Genomic DNA, 16,306 nt, shown 5'->3' on the forward strand with positions numbered 1-16,306 from the left:
ATGTCTTTATACAGTAGGGATGTCACAATAGTTGTGACATACAACATGTCATGGCATAAACCTCTATGGCACACGACTATGTTGTGGCATCCTTATTATACGGCTAATGCATCATAATCATGCCATACCATTTTTGCTGTGAAAACTCACACAATGTGGGAAAGATATCAGAGCAAAAAATTGAAAATGATTTTATTAATAGTTATATTACCCAGACATATAGTACTTATCCTGAAATGCAAATTAATTTTTATAGCATGATAAGATTTCAAATATTAAAGAGATTTCAAAAGTTGCAGACTACTTGGGTGAACTGCAGATTGTTTTCCACAGTTATTGAGATAACAAAACCTACCAGCCCCACTTTTTGAAAAAAGCTGTTAAAGTTTAATATGTGTAGCAAAACAGGATTGATTTACCTAACAGAGCAGAAATATAAAGACACACGATAGTGTGTCATGCGGCCCAAGAAGCCGGCGTGCCCACCGTGGGTATAATGACAAGAAGAAAGAAACATCATTTTCACACCTTTGTACCTCGATGATACCGTATCCGATTGGAACCAAATTTACTGCAGAGTTGTCTGCCAGCTAGGGGAGCCCACATTCCAAACTTGAAGGAAATTACTCAAGCCACTTCCGAGATATGAGCAGCCAAAGTTTTGATTTTCTTCTTCATTTTTTTCTTCTTATTCTTCTTCATCTTTTCGTACACTTGCAAAAATTGCTATAAAATGCAAATGCGTATTCCAATCGCCTTTAACTTTGGCACACAGAAAGGGAGTCCAAAAGTGAATCCTAGTATCAAATTTGGTGCACGTCTGATGAACGGTTCAGGATTTATGACCAATTATTCATGTAAAATAAGATCAATTTGTTGTCACACATACAGGGTAAACCACTTCATGGAAGGAGTTGAAAATCTTTTTGTGGATAGATCAACCATTGTAGGAGTGCCTTTTGGTGGTTTGAAAGCAATCGACATAAAGATCATGGAGATATGACACGAAACTAAAGGTGTGTCACAATTGCACAATCGAGATTTGTGAATAAAAATACCAATAATTTTCACGCCTACCAGGCAACCGCTTAGAGCAGTGCGCTGAAAATTGGTATGTAGCTGGAATACTCATTGCAGAAAGTTCTTGTAGTAGTACAGAAGAATAGGATTACAAACCACTGAGTTATGATTCGAAAGCCAACTCCGCATAGCAAATGCAAGATACAGATACTCTAATAGAACAGTCACCCTAATAGAGAATTCAGAGTTTATGACTTACTCCATTATAGAATTTAATTACATTGCAAGTTATTCTGTAGGGAGTTCAGCTGCAAACAGTTAATCTTATTGACAGTTCAGCTACAAGCAAGTCACCCTGTAGAGAGTTCAGCAACAAATATATCGCCGTACAGATTCAGAATATTACAATCACACTGAAGAGAGTTCAGCTATCAAGTTATGCACCCTGTAGAGAGTTCAGTCACTTTATACAATGTTCAGCTACAAGTAAGCAACTCTGTAGAGAGTTTGGCTACAAACAATTCACTCTGTAGAGAATTCTGCTACAAACAAGTCATTGTGTAGAGAGTTTAACAACCAAAAACCACCGTACAAAGAGTTCAGTTTTACTAACAAGTTACTCTGTAGAGAGATCAGATAGAAAAAAGAGAGACCTCAGCTAGAAGACATCACCTTGTAGAGAGTTAAGCTACAAAAAAAATCACACTGCAGAGAGTGAATTCAGCTACAAACAAATCACACTGTAGAGAGATCAGCTAGAAGAAGCCACCTTGTAGATGGTTGAGCTACAAAGAAACCACCATTTAGAGAGTTCAGCTATGAATTGATCATCCTTGAGATAGTTCAGCTACAAAAATCACCTTGTAGAGAGTTCAGCTAGATAATTAAACCTATAGAGAGATCAACTAGTAACAAGTCACCCTGTAGAGAATTCAGCTACAAACAAATCACCCTGTAGAGATTTCAGCTACAAACAGATCACCCTGTAGATAGTTCAGCTGATACAGGTCACCCTATAGTAGAAGAAGTCACCTTGTAGAGAGATTATCTAGAAAAAAGTCATCTTGTGGAGAGATCAGCTACAAAGAAACCATCCTGTAGAGAGTTCAGCTACAGATAAATCACCCTGTAGAGAGTTCAGCTGCAAACAAATCACCCTGTAGAGAGTTCAGCTACAAACAAATCACCCTGTAGAGAGATCAGCTACAAACAAATCACCTTGTAGAGAGTTCAGCTACCAACAAATCACCCCCTGTAGAAAGATCAGCTAGAAACAATTCACCCTCTAGAGAGAATCCTATATAGAGTTCAGCTACAAGCAGTAGGGAGTTCAGCTACATTTCAAGTCCCTTAGTAGAGAGATCAGCTGGGAACAAGTTATATACAATAATAGACATGTAATAAATATATGTACGTATATAATCACTGATAAAATCAGAAATAGTTGAAGTATTAAAAATCTGCTTTGTCGTTTATTCTTCCTGTGGTAAAAAGGAAAAGGATGGTTAAAAAATCCCCAAAGCCGGCCTTGGGGTATACAAATACAAAAAGAAGTGATATCTAATTAAAAAAGCCAAGCTGTAAAAAAGGTGCGGCCCCCAAAATGTCCCTGGTGAAAAAAGATGTGAAATTCAAGGTGGTGGCCAAGAAATGGCTGTGGTGGTAGGTCAATGGTAAAAAATTTAATAACAACAATTCAGATGAATTTGGTTCTGAATCCTAGTGAAACTTGGAGGAGGCAACAATTCACCTGAATTGTCGTTATTAAAATTTTTACCATTAACCTACCATCACAGCTATTTCTTGGCCGCCTCCTTGGATTTCACATCTTTGTCACCATGGCCTTTTTGGGGGCCGCACCTTTTTTACAGCTTGGCTGTTTTTGATTAGATAATATATACAGATAACACAATAGTTTAAAAATTCAAACTAGCCTCCATTTCAATACCACTGCTGCCAGCTATCCAACTCATTTTTTCTCAAATCTATATACGAAACTTCCTGTTAGTCTACTTTATAAATGATAGTACATGAAAACTTTCTATAAATGAACAAGTGCAAAAGCAAAGAAAATTATTAGATTGACTATTGTATTACAGTGCAAGGTTTTGGGGATGAAAGGATACCCATCTTAAATAACAGAGTTATGAAAAAGAGTTCAATTAACAAAGGTGGTGGCCAATAAATGACAGTTAATTTAAATTTCTATCCATTATAAATGTACTGATGTTGATAACTCTGCAGTGATATTTTGGGTGCCACCTTATATAGCATACATATCCTATGGAATTATTTTAAAAGGCTCACTATTTTTACAGCTCAGATACAGAAAGCTTGTTTATAGCAAAGCTAATACCTCTTTCACACATGGCACTACTACCACTCCAATTCCCATCACTCTGACAGGTCCTAGTGTCACTACCAGTTATCTCATAACCAGTGTTACATGTGAAACTAAGAAGTACCTCCATCATCTCTCAGTGAACAAGTAATCATTCCATTATTAGGATCAGTAAGAGATGAACAATGAACTATGAAAATAATAACTTGATTATAGCAAATAGTCTGGCAGACAGCAGGGTGAAGTTTGCAAAATGGTCTATAGTTATTTTAATGCACTTTTGGATTGTCCTGAATACCTAAAACAATATTCCACCTGCTGGACAGGTGTCAGTCTTGGGAATTTTGCCATAGCAACCAAAGTCAATTAGCTGCATAGCAACTATACAAATTTCACAAAATAGTTTCTGTGGATTTCAGTTTTACCCAAAATTGTTTGATAACCTGACCATTTGACAAATCTGAGGTATTACAATTAATGTCAGAGAACAACTGAATAATTAAATAGTCCCATAAACCCCTGAAGGCATCATTATGCATGCCGTAGTTATGTATGTCTCAATAACTGTCATAGGCCCTGCAGGCACAAACTACACCCTGTCACACAACAGGATGTATCTCAGTACTGGAGTAAAATATTTGCATTCTGCTACAGCCAATCATTTGCTTAATACCTACTTAATTTTTCAAAGCTATAGCACATTAGTACATGGCGATTAAAGTTTGAAAAGTAGGCAAATTTTATGTGCTCACATGCTGGATATTCACAGGCCCAGTCACATTTGCTCCTTTGACTTTCTTTAGTTTGCTTATTTAAAAAAAAATATTTTAGCTGAAGCTATACTATAATGGTTACCATTACCTTTAGACTTGAGAGAACAAACACAGTTTTCTGGTAGGAAATTTAATTCTGGTCTTTTCCTGTTGAATGCTTCTAAATCATTATGATAGAATCAAGTGTCTTGGTGATAATGATTTGCTTCTTTTTTTTGGTTTTGCTGGTGTGGAAAAGCTCAGTTAATACACCCTTTCTCCAGCTAAAGTCCATGAAGTGCAAACAATTTATCAGGTGCAGTATTACAAAATGTTCCATAACATTGGTGCTAAAGATAGAATTTGAGTTTTATACATAAAGAAGTTAATGTACATGCATGTTGATCATCAAACGTAGGCTCAATAACTACTACTTGCTATATACTTGTAGAATATGTCACAAAGCACTCACTATACAGTGAATAGCATATGTGTGTTCTTCATCTATGGTTATTAACTGCCTGGTGTTTAGAGCCTCTAGCTATATTTTATATACATGTAGGACGTATGTATGACCATGTGCTACCTCTTAATCAATTAATATTTTTTATGTATAGTAAATAGATCATGACATGCCCTTTGTACTGAAGTTATGTCTGTTCTTACTCACTTCTGTCTGTAACTTTTGTTATTATCACTGAAATGGCCATCAAATCAAATTCTTTAAGGCATGCTATTCTCCTACTCTTGCATGCTGCTCCTCTTGAATGAGAATTTTGGTAACCTTACAATTTGGCATGCAAGAGAGAACTTTCAATGATATAAAATTGCTCAATGTAGTACCAGCCATGTCTTCCACCCACCAAATTTTACCACTGTAATGATTTATAACTTAATGTAGATTTGAAATAATTGATTGAAATTTTGTCAGCTGTAAGCCATAACATAGAGCATTGCACGGAGGAAGAAATTTTTCAGAAACAAAGTTATTCATACAATTGGCAAGTGTGCGTGGAAGACACAAATCCAGCCTTTAAGAGCATCCATAGCATTATATTGCATAAACAAAATTAGACTTAAAAGTCTTTCCTGCTGCCACCTATTTGTTCCACAAATGATTTCCTCCATTGGCATTTATCAGCAGCATATATTGGGGTCAGCAACAGCCTGCCATATGTATGTGCGCGGCACACATAATATGTATGTGTGCGGCACACATATGCGGTACAAATTTGGTTTTACAAATAAGTCATAATAGTGCATGCTGAATGAACACATGTACATACGTATACAGCCGGTGTTCTATGAAATGCAGTGGTAGACAGGGACAGTGCTCGGTTACAACAAATCCATAACAGTCACAAGCTGTGCAAAGGAGTTAGCTATAAACTAAAAGTAAAAAGTATTGGTCTGGCTGAAATTTTAATTATTGAAGCAATTTCTTGGTGATCTACTTCACAGTTTGGCTATTCTGTCTGCAGCTTGGCTATTTTTGGCATGGATCCCATCATGCACTACTTTACATGTGCTCTATTCAAGGCAGAAAGTCAAGCTGATGTTGAAAACAGAACTTAGACAATTTACTTATATCTAAAACCATTTGTGACTGGATTTGCAAAAAGGTACCTTCTCCACACATTTTACATACTGGCAAACAATATGATGTACCACTTGACTCCTTATACTGATTAACTTGCTCTTAGTTCAAAATACAGCCAGTTACTGTAGGTACACTCATGGAAACTTTCAGGCAATTATATGCCATGATCAAAAAGTAATGCAGCTTCAAAGTTCAAAACATGGGTCAAAATTTGTGTGTGAAAAAACTACTTTTTTACAAATCCGGTCACATTTAATTAATGAGATTGCATTAATTTAACTACTATAAATTTATTTAATCGCTCAGCATAAAAGTAATAGTGAACTTGTTCATTCCAGTCACCTCTGCCAGGCCTACCTTATTAAGGAGGTGGTTGCATTAATCATGTTAAAGTCACTGCGTACACAAATGACACAATTAGGAGACTGTTACAATGGTAAGTTTAAATCAGGTGACCTTATTATACAGTGATCCAGTTGGACAGGTTTCATTGTATAGTTGAATATTAGAAGTATTGCACAATCACAAATGCAGTAAAATACCAGTAAAGCAAACAGGCATAACACAGAATGTGATCAAAGGAATCAAATGAAACTTGGTGTATGACTTTGACTCATGATGCACTGTCTTTGTGCCAATTTTGAAGAAATTTGAAAAAAGTGGGTTAACATTTCAATTTCTTTGATATTTTAACATGGAATGACCAAAATACTAGAATTTCCTGAGTTAATATCCCAATTTGCCCAATGCTGATGAAGGTCCAGCAGGTGGTTTTGAATAGTCCATAGTATGGGGAAATATTTTGTGGCAGAAAAAAAAACTATAGACCACATTGCAAGGTTCAGCCAAAAAAGCCACTTAATCTTCCGGAAAAAAATATGTTTTATGCAATAGCTAAATACCTCTTCCACATGTAGCATTAGTTCCACTCCAGCTCCCATTACTCAGACAGGTCCTAGTGTCACCACCAGTTAGCTCATAACCAGTGTTACATGTGAAACTACAAGTGTCTTCATAGGAAGGAACACTATCATCTCCCAGTGAACAAGTGATCATTCCATTATTAGGATCAGTAAGTGATGGACAGGGAACTATGTTCATTTAAAGGCATACGTTTAGTGTAATGATAATACACCTAAAATATAAAATACACTATCAAAAATAAAGGACAAATAATTTAGAAGGTTACTATTAGTTTGTTTTTGGTATTAACAAAACATAATATATATAACTAGATGAGTCGATTAATCAATAGTAGATATAATTCAATAGAAGACAATTAATTGCTAGGATTACCTGTATGTATGTATGCATGTATGTATGCATGTATGTGTGTGTTGTGTGTCTGTCTGTCTGTCTGTCATTGTCATAGACGCACACACACACACACACACACACACACACACACATGTGCGTGGGGTCAGTCTTTATCTCAAGACTATTTTTGTTGGCGCCTCCTCATGGTGACCCCTGGGCGGTGTTTTGCAGTGTTTGCAGATACCGGCTAAAGCCAACAAGCCACAATTGGTGTTCTTGTGGAGTAGTCCAGAATCTAATTGTGGTTCTCTTTCTTTGGGCTTGTGATCCAAGGAAAGCACTTGTTTTGTACTAGAGAGTGACTTACTTTGCTTTTTTTCTAGTTAGTAGGTTACATGACTGTGAAACGTCTTAAAAAACATCATGATCTAATTGTTTGTTCTTGGAATGTTCGATCATTGGTTGACAACTCAGGTGACATCCGTATTTGTCGAAAGCAATGTCTTGGGGGTGATTTGTTGTGTGATTCGGTAGATAGGAAGTTGGATTTGCTGGTGGGAGAGTTACAACGTTATAAGGTGTCTGTGGCAGGAATTCAGGAGACCAAATGGTTTGGAGCAGATGTTTGGCCAGCTACCAGTGAGTATACAATGCTGCATTCTGGAAAGTCTACTTCTGGTGCTGGTGATGAGGTTGCTTGGAGGGAAGATGTGGATGTTGTATAGGATAGGAGAGCTACTGCTGCATGGAGATCGGCTGGCGAGCTATGGAAGCCAGTTAGCTCTAGGGTAATCATGGTTAGGTTGAAACGGACTCGACAACGTTGGCAGGGATCAGATGAACCTTTTGTGACTGTTGTCTGCCTATGCACCAACTGCCAAGGCTCCTCTTGGCGTTAGATCCCAGTTTTTGGAACAATTGCAGGATACATTGGATGATGTTCCTCAGGGTGACACCCTTGTGATGTTGGGAGATTTTAATGCTGGGGTGGGTGTGTTTGATCCTGCCAATGGCTTGTGGCATGGAACTATTGGTAGACATGGGATTGCAGAAAGAAACTTTGCTGGTGAAGAATTTCTTCAGTTTTGTGAATCGAATCAGCTCACTGTGATGAATACTTGTTTTGAGAAGAAGCCAGTACATCATTGCGCTTGGGTGCACCCGGCAACTAAGTGTTGTCATATGATTGATTTTATAGTGATGAGGACCAGCCAAAGGAGATGTTGTTTAGATGTGCAGGTGATGAGAGGAGCTAACTGCTGGACCGATCATTATTAAATTTTGGTAAGAGGCAGACTGAAAATGATGCTTCCACAGACAGCTGTTATTAAGAAGCGCCCCTTACCATTTGTTGTGCATAGGTTTGCTGTGCCTGAGATGCGTGACTCTTATGTGCAGTCATTGGAGGAGAAGTTGTCTGATTGGAGCCTCTGTGAGAGTACAGCAGAAGAGTATTGGAACCATCCGAGATCTTGTATAACAAACTCTGCTGAAGAGTCTATTGGTAGAGGAGTCCGCTCTAACCCAGAGTGGTTTTAGGAGAGTGTCAATGTGCTGAAACCATTGATAGAGGAGAAGAACCAGGCACATTCAAGATACTGGCAAGTTGGTACAAGATCTTGTGAACAAACTTTTTGAAGGCTCCAATGTTTGGTGCAGAAGGCTGTTTCTAATGCAAAAAGGGAGTGGATTTTGAAAGTGGCTGCAGAAGGTGAAGAAGCTGTGAAAGATGGTAGAACTAGATGGGACTGTATCCGTAAGTTACAGCGTGTTCATGGTGGCAGGAGGCCAGTGAGGCCCACTGCAGTTCTGAAGGATGATGGTCAGTTAACCAAGGGACCTGAGGAGGTACTTGATCATTGGTACCAACATTTTAAGAAAGTACTTAATGTCCAGAGTATCTATGATGATGAAGTGGTTGCTGCTATTCCTGCTCTTGAGCCAATGGTACATCTCGATGATCCCCCTACGATGGAGGAGCTGAATACTGCTTTGTCTTGACTGAAGGTGAGGAAGGCAGGTGGACTATCAGGGATCCTTCCAGAGATGATTTTGTGTGGTGGTCCTGCTTTGCATAGCAGGTTGCTTACTTTGATGGAGGCTGTGTGGAGGGAAGGAGAAGTGTTTAAGGATTGGAAAGATGTTGTGATCATACCAGTGCCCAAGAAGGGCAACCTCCAATCCTGTGACAACTGGTGAGGGATTAGCTTGTTGGATGTTGTAGGGAAAGTGATGGGTCGGATTATTCAGGAATGGCTTCAGGTGATCGCTGAATGGTTGTTACCAGACTCGCAATGTGGATTTCGGAGGGGAAGTGGTTGTGTGGACATGATTTTTGTGGCTAGACAGTTGATGGAGAAGACAAGGGAGCATGAGGACTCACTGTTTATGATGTTTGTGGATCTGAAGAAAGCTTAAGATTCTGTACCTAGGAATACTCCGTGGACTGTTCTGGCTAAGTGTGGTGTGCCTCCTACAATGCTGAGCATTATCAGGTCCTTCCATGAAGGGATGCAGGTTGGAGTTAGGATGGGGAGTGCTGTTTCCAATTGTTTTGAGGTTCGAAAAGGCTTGAGGCAATGTTGCACCATGGCACCAACTTTATTCAACATTTATTTTAATGCAATGGTGACCAGGTGGCGTAGTCAGAGGCTGGAGTGCCTATTTTGTACAAACATGGTAAAAAGCTGGTGGGAGATCGAACTGCAAAGTCTAGGTTATTGACAGTGCAAGTGACTTAAGTCACAGTTTGCTGATGACCTTGCTCTGTATGCTGTAACTCATACAGCCTTTGAGTCAGTTTGTAAGAGATTTGTACAAGTGGCAAGTTTTTATGGTCTGACTGTTAGCTTGCCTAAGACAAAAGGTTTGGCGGTGGGAGCCGCAGTTGGTGAGGGGGATGATTCCCCAGTGGTGGTTGAAGGCGGTGAGATGGAAATGGAGATTTTACTTATTTAGGTTCCAAGTTGTCTAGTGATGGTGAGATCACTGCAGAGGTTAGCTGTAGAATTGCTAAGGCTTCCAAAGCCTTTGGTTGCTTGAGGGTACCAATCTTCCTCAATCACACTCTCTCCATTAATACTAAGAGAGCTGTCTATAAGGCTGTGGTGATTTCTATTTTGCTATATGGAGCAGAGACGTGGACTCTGAAAGCTCCTGATGTGAGAAGGTTAACCACATTTCACAACCGTTGTGTACAAACAATTTTGGGTGTGTCTAAATTCCAACAATGGCAAAATCATATTATTACCCAACAGTTATCTGGACAATTTGGCCTCTATTGGTCGATAGCTGATTTTGTTTTGGATCAAAGACTACGGTGGCTTGGTCACCTGGGCCGTATGAGTGACAGATTGCCAAAGCAACTTTTGTTTGGAGAACTATTGAAGAAAATGCCATTTTATGGTGCCAAGAAGCGATGGAGGGATGAAGTGATGTCTGACTTATGGGCTATTAGTGTTGAGGATTGGTATGTGGTAAGTCAAGATCATGAAAGGTGGTCTAACTTGTGTGCAATAGCTGTTGATGAGGTAGCACAGTGTAGGGAAGGAAATACTTGTGCTGCTAACAGAACATCCCAGGAAAGGAATTTTCCTTGCATTTGTGGAAGATGTTTCAAACGCCAAGGAGATCTGACAAGACATTATCATTTCTGTTATGTGTACAGTTTGTCACTAGCCCGGAATTCATCCTAAGGCTCCACTAATCATGGTACTTGTTGCCGTGGGTGGCTTCCAAGGTTACAAGGTGTGTGTGTGTGTGTGTGTGCATGCGTGCGTGCGTGCGTGTGTGTGTGTGTGATAATCAGTGTTGGGCAAGTTACTTTGTAAAAGTAACTAGTTACATATTACATATTACTTGCAACTGAACTATTTAGTTACAGTTACATATTACCCATAAATTAAAGTAACTGTTAATAATATTACATATTATATTACTTTGTGTCCACAGCCTTAAGCTGTCACGTGTGAAACTACCACCTTATCACGTGACATGATTGCGCTGTTGGACAATATGCAAATTTTGGTTATAAGTAAGAAGCTGGTGAATAAGCTTCATTCAGTAGGCCTCGTTACTTCGCTGTGGCTAGGCATTACTCTGAGGATAACTAACGAGATCAGTAACTTCGTTACTTGTAGTAATAATATTACGTAATATTAGACTCGTTACAGTAACTATATTACTTAGGTAACGCGTTACATTTGTAAGTAAAGTAGCTTGCGTTATATTACCTGTTTTTATAGCGTATTTCGTTATATTACTTTGTTACCACAAAAGTAATAATATTACATAACGCGTTACATAAGTAGCGCGTTACTCCCGACACTGGTGATAATTATAGCCAAATTAGAGTGTTGGCCTAGTAATTGAAAGGTTTCAGCCTGGTTGTGTCAATTTGTTTCTTTGAGTGAAAAACTTTATTCAGTCTACCCAGCTATATAATGAGGACCTGGTGATCAGGTGTGAACTGGGGAAGCAGCCCATCCCATGAGAATTGGACAGTCTTCCTGTGGGCTACTAGTCCTGTCCCAACTGCACAAGATTCAATTGCCTGAACAGCGCACAGGAATCCCAGTGCTGGTTCACTGGGCAGTAATAGCTGTGTTTTGTACAGCAGCCGTAGGCTTTGTGATGATTGGGTTGTTGGATACTTGGTATACCTTGGCACTCCATAGAGATCAGTGAGACAACTTGTATAATGAAAGGATGTGAATCAGTCGGCTTCTATCTGGAGCAGCTTTACCAACAGTGCAGTATACAAAGTGCAGCAGGACATTCAGTTGGAAGCAAGATAAGGCAAGACATATATGTATTGAAGAGAGACTGAAGCCAGTGCATCAAAAGCAGTGTACTGCTTGTGAGAGATGGTGTAGGAGAAAGGGTGGCCTTGCTGTATGAACCCACTGTAACATTTCAGAACAAGTACCAACTTCAGCAGTGGACAACAGAGTACATTGCTCTATATGCGAAAGATCAATTAACTGACCTAGCTATCTGAAACGACACAAGCATCTGGCAAAAATATCACTGCCAGGTTAATAACAACAAGAAGCCATTAAAGCTAATGTTCATTGTGTCACCATTGGTTCCACAGCAAATGAGGATTAGCTATCCACAAATGCAAAACTGTTGAGTAGGGGTGCGGTAATTTTGCCAGACAAATTTCAGCATAATGAAATCATTATTCTAACATTATGCTAGCATTTTGAAAGAATTATTAAAGATTTCCTGAATGAATGATCAATATACTCTAATAAAACATTCACCAGATTGAGATACTCTAACAAGTATAAGAAAAAATTTGGAATTTTAAATTAGAGTAGGGACAGTGTATAGTGCTGCAATAAAAGTACTGAAACAAGCTGGATCAGAGTAGTACGTATTGTCCAAATAATGTAAAACAATAAGAAGTGAATATCCCTAATGTGCTTTCTTATACTTGTTTGTGAAGTTTTTTTTGCAAGCTCATGACCACTAAATAACCTGCTTTTCACAAAACAGTCACAATATTTTAAGAGTTAATCACAGCACTATTATACTAGATTATGACTCATACGATAACAACTGATCAGTGGGCGTAGCTCTACATAAGCCTGCAGACAATAATGGACGTGGATTCGTGCATACCTACAGACTGATGAATGGGCGTGGCTATCATATGTCTATAGACAGTAATTTATGTAAGTGGGCGTGGCTCATAAAAGAAGCAGGGCTACGCTATGACGTGTAGTAACACGTCCCCATTTAATTTAGCACATGTCTACAGACAGTGATTAATGTAAGTGGGTGTGGCTCACAAAAGAAGCAAGGCTATGCTATGACGTGTAGTAACACATCCACATTTAATTTAGCATGTGGGGTCAGACCTGAATAATCTATAAAGCGGGACCTGGATGACCCGACTTGGTTTTTGTTACTAAATAAACTATATTTATTGACTACACATTGCTATATAGTTCACCGCGAGTTGCTCTCACTGATTGATATCAACAGTGAGTCATGTACGTGTGTGTTCAAATAGTTCACACTAACACTCATGGAGTTATAATAAAAATGCCAACCAAATGTAAAATGCGCATAATCGAGTTTCGTTATTAAAAAGTAATACTTGTCACACCTACCAGGGAAACTAGTTAACCGAAATCAGGTGGAGAGGTAGATAAATCATTTTAGAGTGATATTTCAGTGGTTTACAAGGAATCAGATTAAAATCCACTGAGCTACACTATGAAAGTGAACTTGATTTGATTACTATTTAAACTCACAACAATCGGCTGTAGCCGTAAAAAGTGCGCAATCAAGATACTCTAATAGTGCAGTCACCCTAATAGAACAATCAGCTGCACAATAAGTCACTCTGTTAGAGCGTTCAGCTACAACCAAGTCACCATGTAGAAAGTTTAGCTAACAACATAGGGAGTTGAACTACAATCAAGTCGCCCGTCAACTAGTATCAAAAACAAATATCCCTGTAGAGAGTTCAGTTACAAACAAGTCACCCTGTAGAGAGTTCAACTACAAACAAGTTACCCTGAAGACAGCTCAGCAGCAAACAGATTATTCTGTAGAGAGTTTGGCTACATTTCAAGTCACCCCGTATAGAGGTCAGTAGAGATCAGCTAGAAACAATTCACCCTGTAGAGATCAGCTAGAAATGTATCACCCTGTAGACAGATCAACTGGAAACAAGTCACCAATAGAGAGATCAGCTAGAAACAAGTCACCCTATACAAAATTCAGCTACATTTCGTAGAGTGTTAGCTAGAAATATGCAACCCTGTGGAGAGTTCAGCTCCAAACAAACTCTTTCAGTATATAGAAAGATCAGCTAGAAGCAAGTTACCCTGCAAAGAGTTCAAATCCATTTGAAGTCACCCTGCAAGAGATCAAATAAATCTTGTAAAGAGATAGTAGTTATTTAAAGCCATTGAGCTATATTAAATACAAAACCCAACTACTTGTAGCAAGTGCAAGATCGAGATACTCTAATAGTGCAGTCACCCAATACAGCAGTTAACTAAGTAATAAAAGAGTGTTCAGCTATGTTACAATTCACTTTGCAGAGAATTCAACTTAGTGATAAGCCACCCTGCAAATGATCACCTTGTAGAGAGTTCAGCTACAACAATTCACCAGTCATCTTGTAGTGAGTTCATCTATAATGAGCCACCCTGTGAGAGTTTAGCTTCAAAAAGTCACCCTGTAGAGAGTTCAGCTACACCAGAAGTCATAGAGTTCAGCTACAAATTAATCACTCTGAGAGTTGAGTTACTACAGACAAGTCACTCTGTAGAGAGTTCAGCCAACCTGTAGGAGAGAGTTCTTGTGATAGTTTCATATACATGTATACAGGTACACAGAAAAATTTGGAATTTTCAACTAGAGTAGGGACCATAGCACATCGATAAAAAGTACTGAATCAAGCTGGAGTAGCACACAATATTAAATCACAGTAAAACAATAAGAAGTGTTATGTCCCTGTTACGCATTTTTATTATGGTATCTTGAGCACAGTAGGGATATAACACTTCTTATTGTTTTACTGTGATTTAATATCATGCACTACTCCAGCTTGTTTCAGTACTTTTTATCGGTGTGTTATGGTTCCTACTCTAGTTGAAAATTTCAAATTTTTCTGTGTACTTGTTTGTTAACTTTTCTTTGTAAATATTATTATTATGACTGGTGAACTCACGCATACCGCATCTGAATAGCGCCATGCGCCCCAGCTATATCAATTATTGTCTGAAAAGTGAAGTATCCATTACATTTCGTTGTCAGCTATGTCCAACCCATAACACAGCATTTCAAATCAAGAACTGTTCGAAACGCACCTCTGCAATCCACGCATATTGAAAGAAAGAAATGGTGTCATGCGCCCCAGTTATATCAATTATCGTCTGAAAAGTGAAGTATCCATTACGCTTTATTGTCGGCTGTGTTCAACCCGTTACAAAGCAGTATGAATCAAGAACTGTTTGAAAAGTACCTTTGCAATCAAAAACAGCTGCTGAAAGCTTGTTTGCGCTTAGTTTTACCTAACCAATACTGTCTCATTGTCGTCAGGGAAAATTGAGGCTGGTTTTTGGGTGATGTTACTTCATGGACCACGCCTACTCCTTTGTGATCCCTACTATACAGTACTATTGTACCAACTATGTTATTAATTACAAATAATTGCATCATTATCAGCAAATAATAGTCGAATTGTAAATATCCACAAAAATTCATCTCTTGATCTCTTCCTTATTTCTGCAGTAAAGTAAAAAGACAAGTAAAAGAGCTTTGGAGGATATTTATATCAAAACAACCAAGTTGTAAAAAGGTGTGTCCTCCAAAAAAGCTAGGGTGAAATTAGAAATGAAATTTAAGGTAGTGACCATGAAATGGCTGTGATGGCTCAGGTGAATTTGTGTTGCCTTCTTTTTCCACCTTGGTTTCACATCTTTTTTCACTTTGGCTTTTTGGAGGCCAGACCTTTTACAGCTTGGCTGTTTGGTGTAGATGTATATTTACAATGACAAATTCCATATACCGTATAATAAAAACTTTGGTGGTAAAAAACTTTAGTGACTTTGGTGAATAGCGTTCAATTCGCCAAAGTTTTTTTTCCCCCATTTATTTTAGATGATCACACAAGCACATTGAGTAACTAGAACTTGAGGTGAAGGTCAGCTCGTACCACCACGCGCTAAAGATCAAGCTGACTTTGAAGATCTTGATCTTCTTAGGAATGTGTCTCACAGTTGTAAGCACTCCTTGGGATAGCATTTCCAACCGGCTTCCCGTTCGCACGTCAGTTACTTTATCGTCTTGTGATAGATTTGGCCAAATACTTTGATATACGTGATAACCTCTGCTACTGGAGTTCACTGAAAAAGTAAATACGTCAGTCTCAGCATCACAGGAGATAGCGAAGCACGCCGGCCTTTGCTAGCATGTCTTTAGATCAGTAGCTACAACAGTACTGCTACAACAACAACGCTAGCTACCTATACACTTACTACACTACCTGATGAATTGACACCTTGTCGTTTATCCTTACGTACTGTACAGTAAAAACTTTGGCAAATATTGTTCAATCGCCAAAGGTTTTTCTGCCAATTTTTTCAACAGAGGGGTTTCATCACACTTTTTTACCACCAAAGTTTTTTACTATACGGTAATGAATTTAGCAATGTATTTACTATTTAACAAATAGTGCAAGCTGGTGCTTGGTAATCGAGAAGTAGTACACAACATTAACTTGTTAGAAAATAGTTTAACAGCCAAGCATTAATGGAATTTGAATAGTTTTATTCAAATTACATCTGTTGATTAGTTATAAAATGCTAC

General features: G+C 38.5%; 1 protein-coding gene across 1 annotated transcript; it reads left to right on the forward strand.

Moving 5' to 3' along the window:
- The first annotated feature begins 6,097 nt into the window (after nucleotides 1-6,097).
- LOC136248557 (uncharacterized) lies at nucleotides 6,098-8,971 on the forward strand. Its single transcript, XM_066040326.1, has 9 exons — nucleotides 6,098-6,149; nucleotides 6,631-6,683; nucleotides 6,732-6,785; nucleotides 7,354-7,444; nucleotides 7,505-7,689; nucleotides 7,919-8,209; nucleotides 8,288-8,421; nucleotides 8,541-8,571; nucleotides 8,630-8,971. The coding sequence occupies exons 1-9, from the start codon at nucleotides 6,098-6,100 to the stop codon at nucleotides 8,969-8,971; spliced, it is 1,233 nt and encodes a 410-aa protein (XP_065896398.1).
- The last annotated feature ends 7,335 nt before the right edge of the window (nucleotides 8,972-16,306 follow it).

The sequence above is a fragment of the Dysidea avara genome, chromosome 3, assembly GCF_963678975.1.
Source record: "Dysidea avara chromosome 3, odDysAvar1.4, whole genome shotgun sequence".
Classification (NCBI taxonomy): domain Eukaryota; kingdom Metazoa; phylum Porifera; class Demospongiae; order Dictyoceratida; family Dysideidae; genus Dysidea; species Dysidea avara.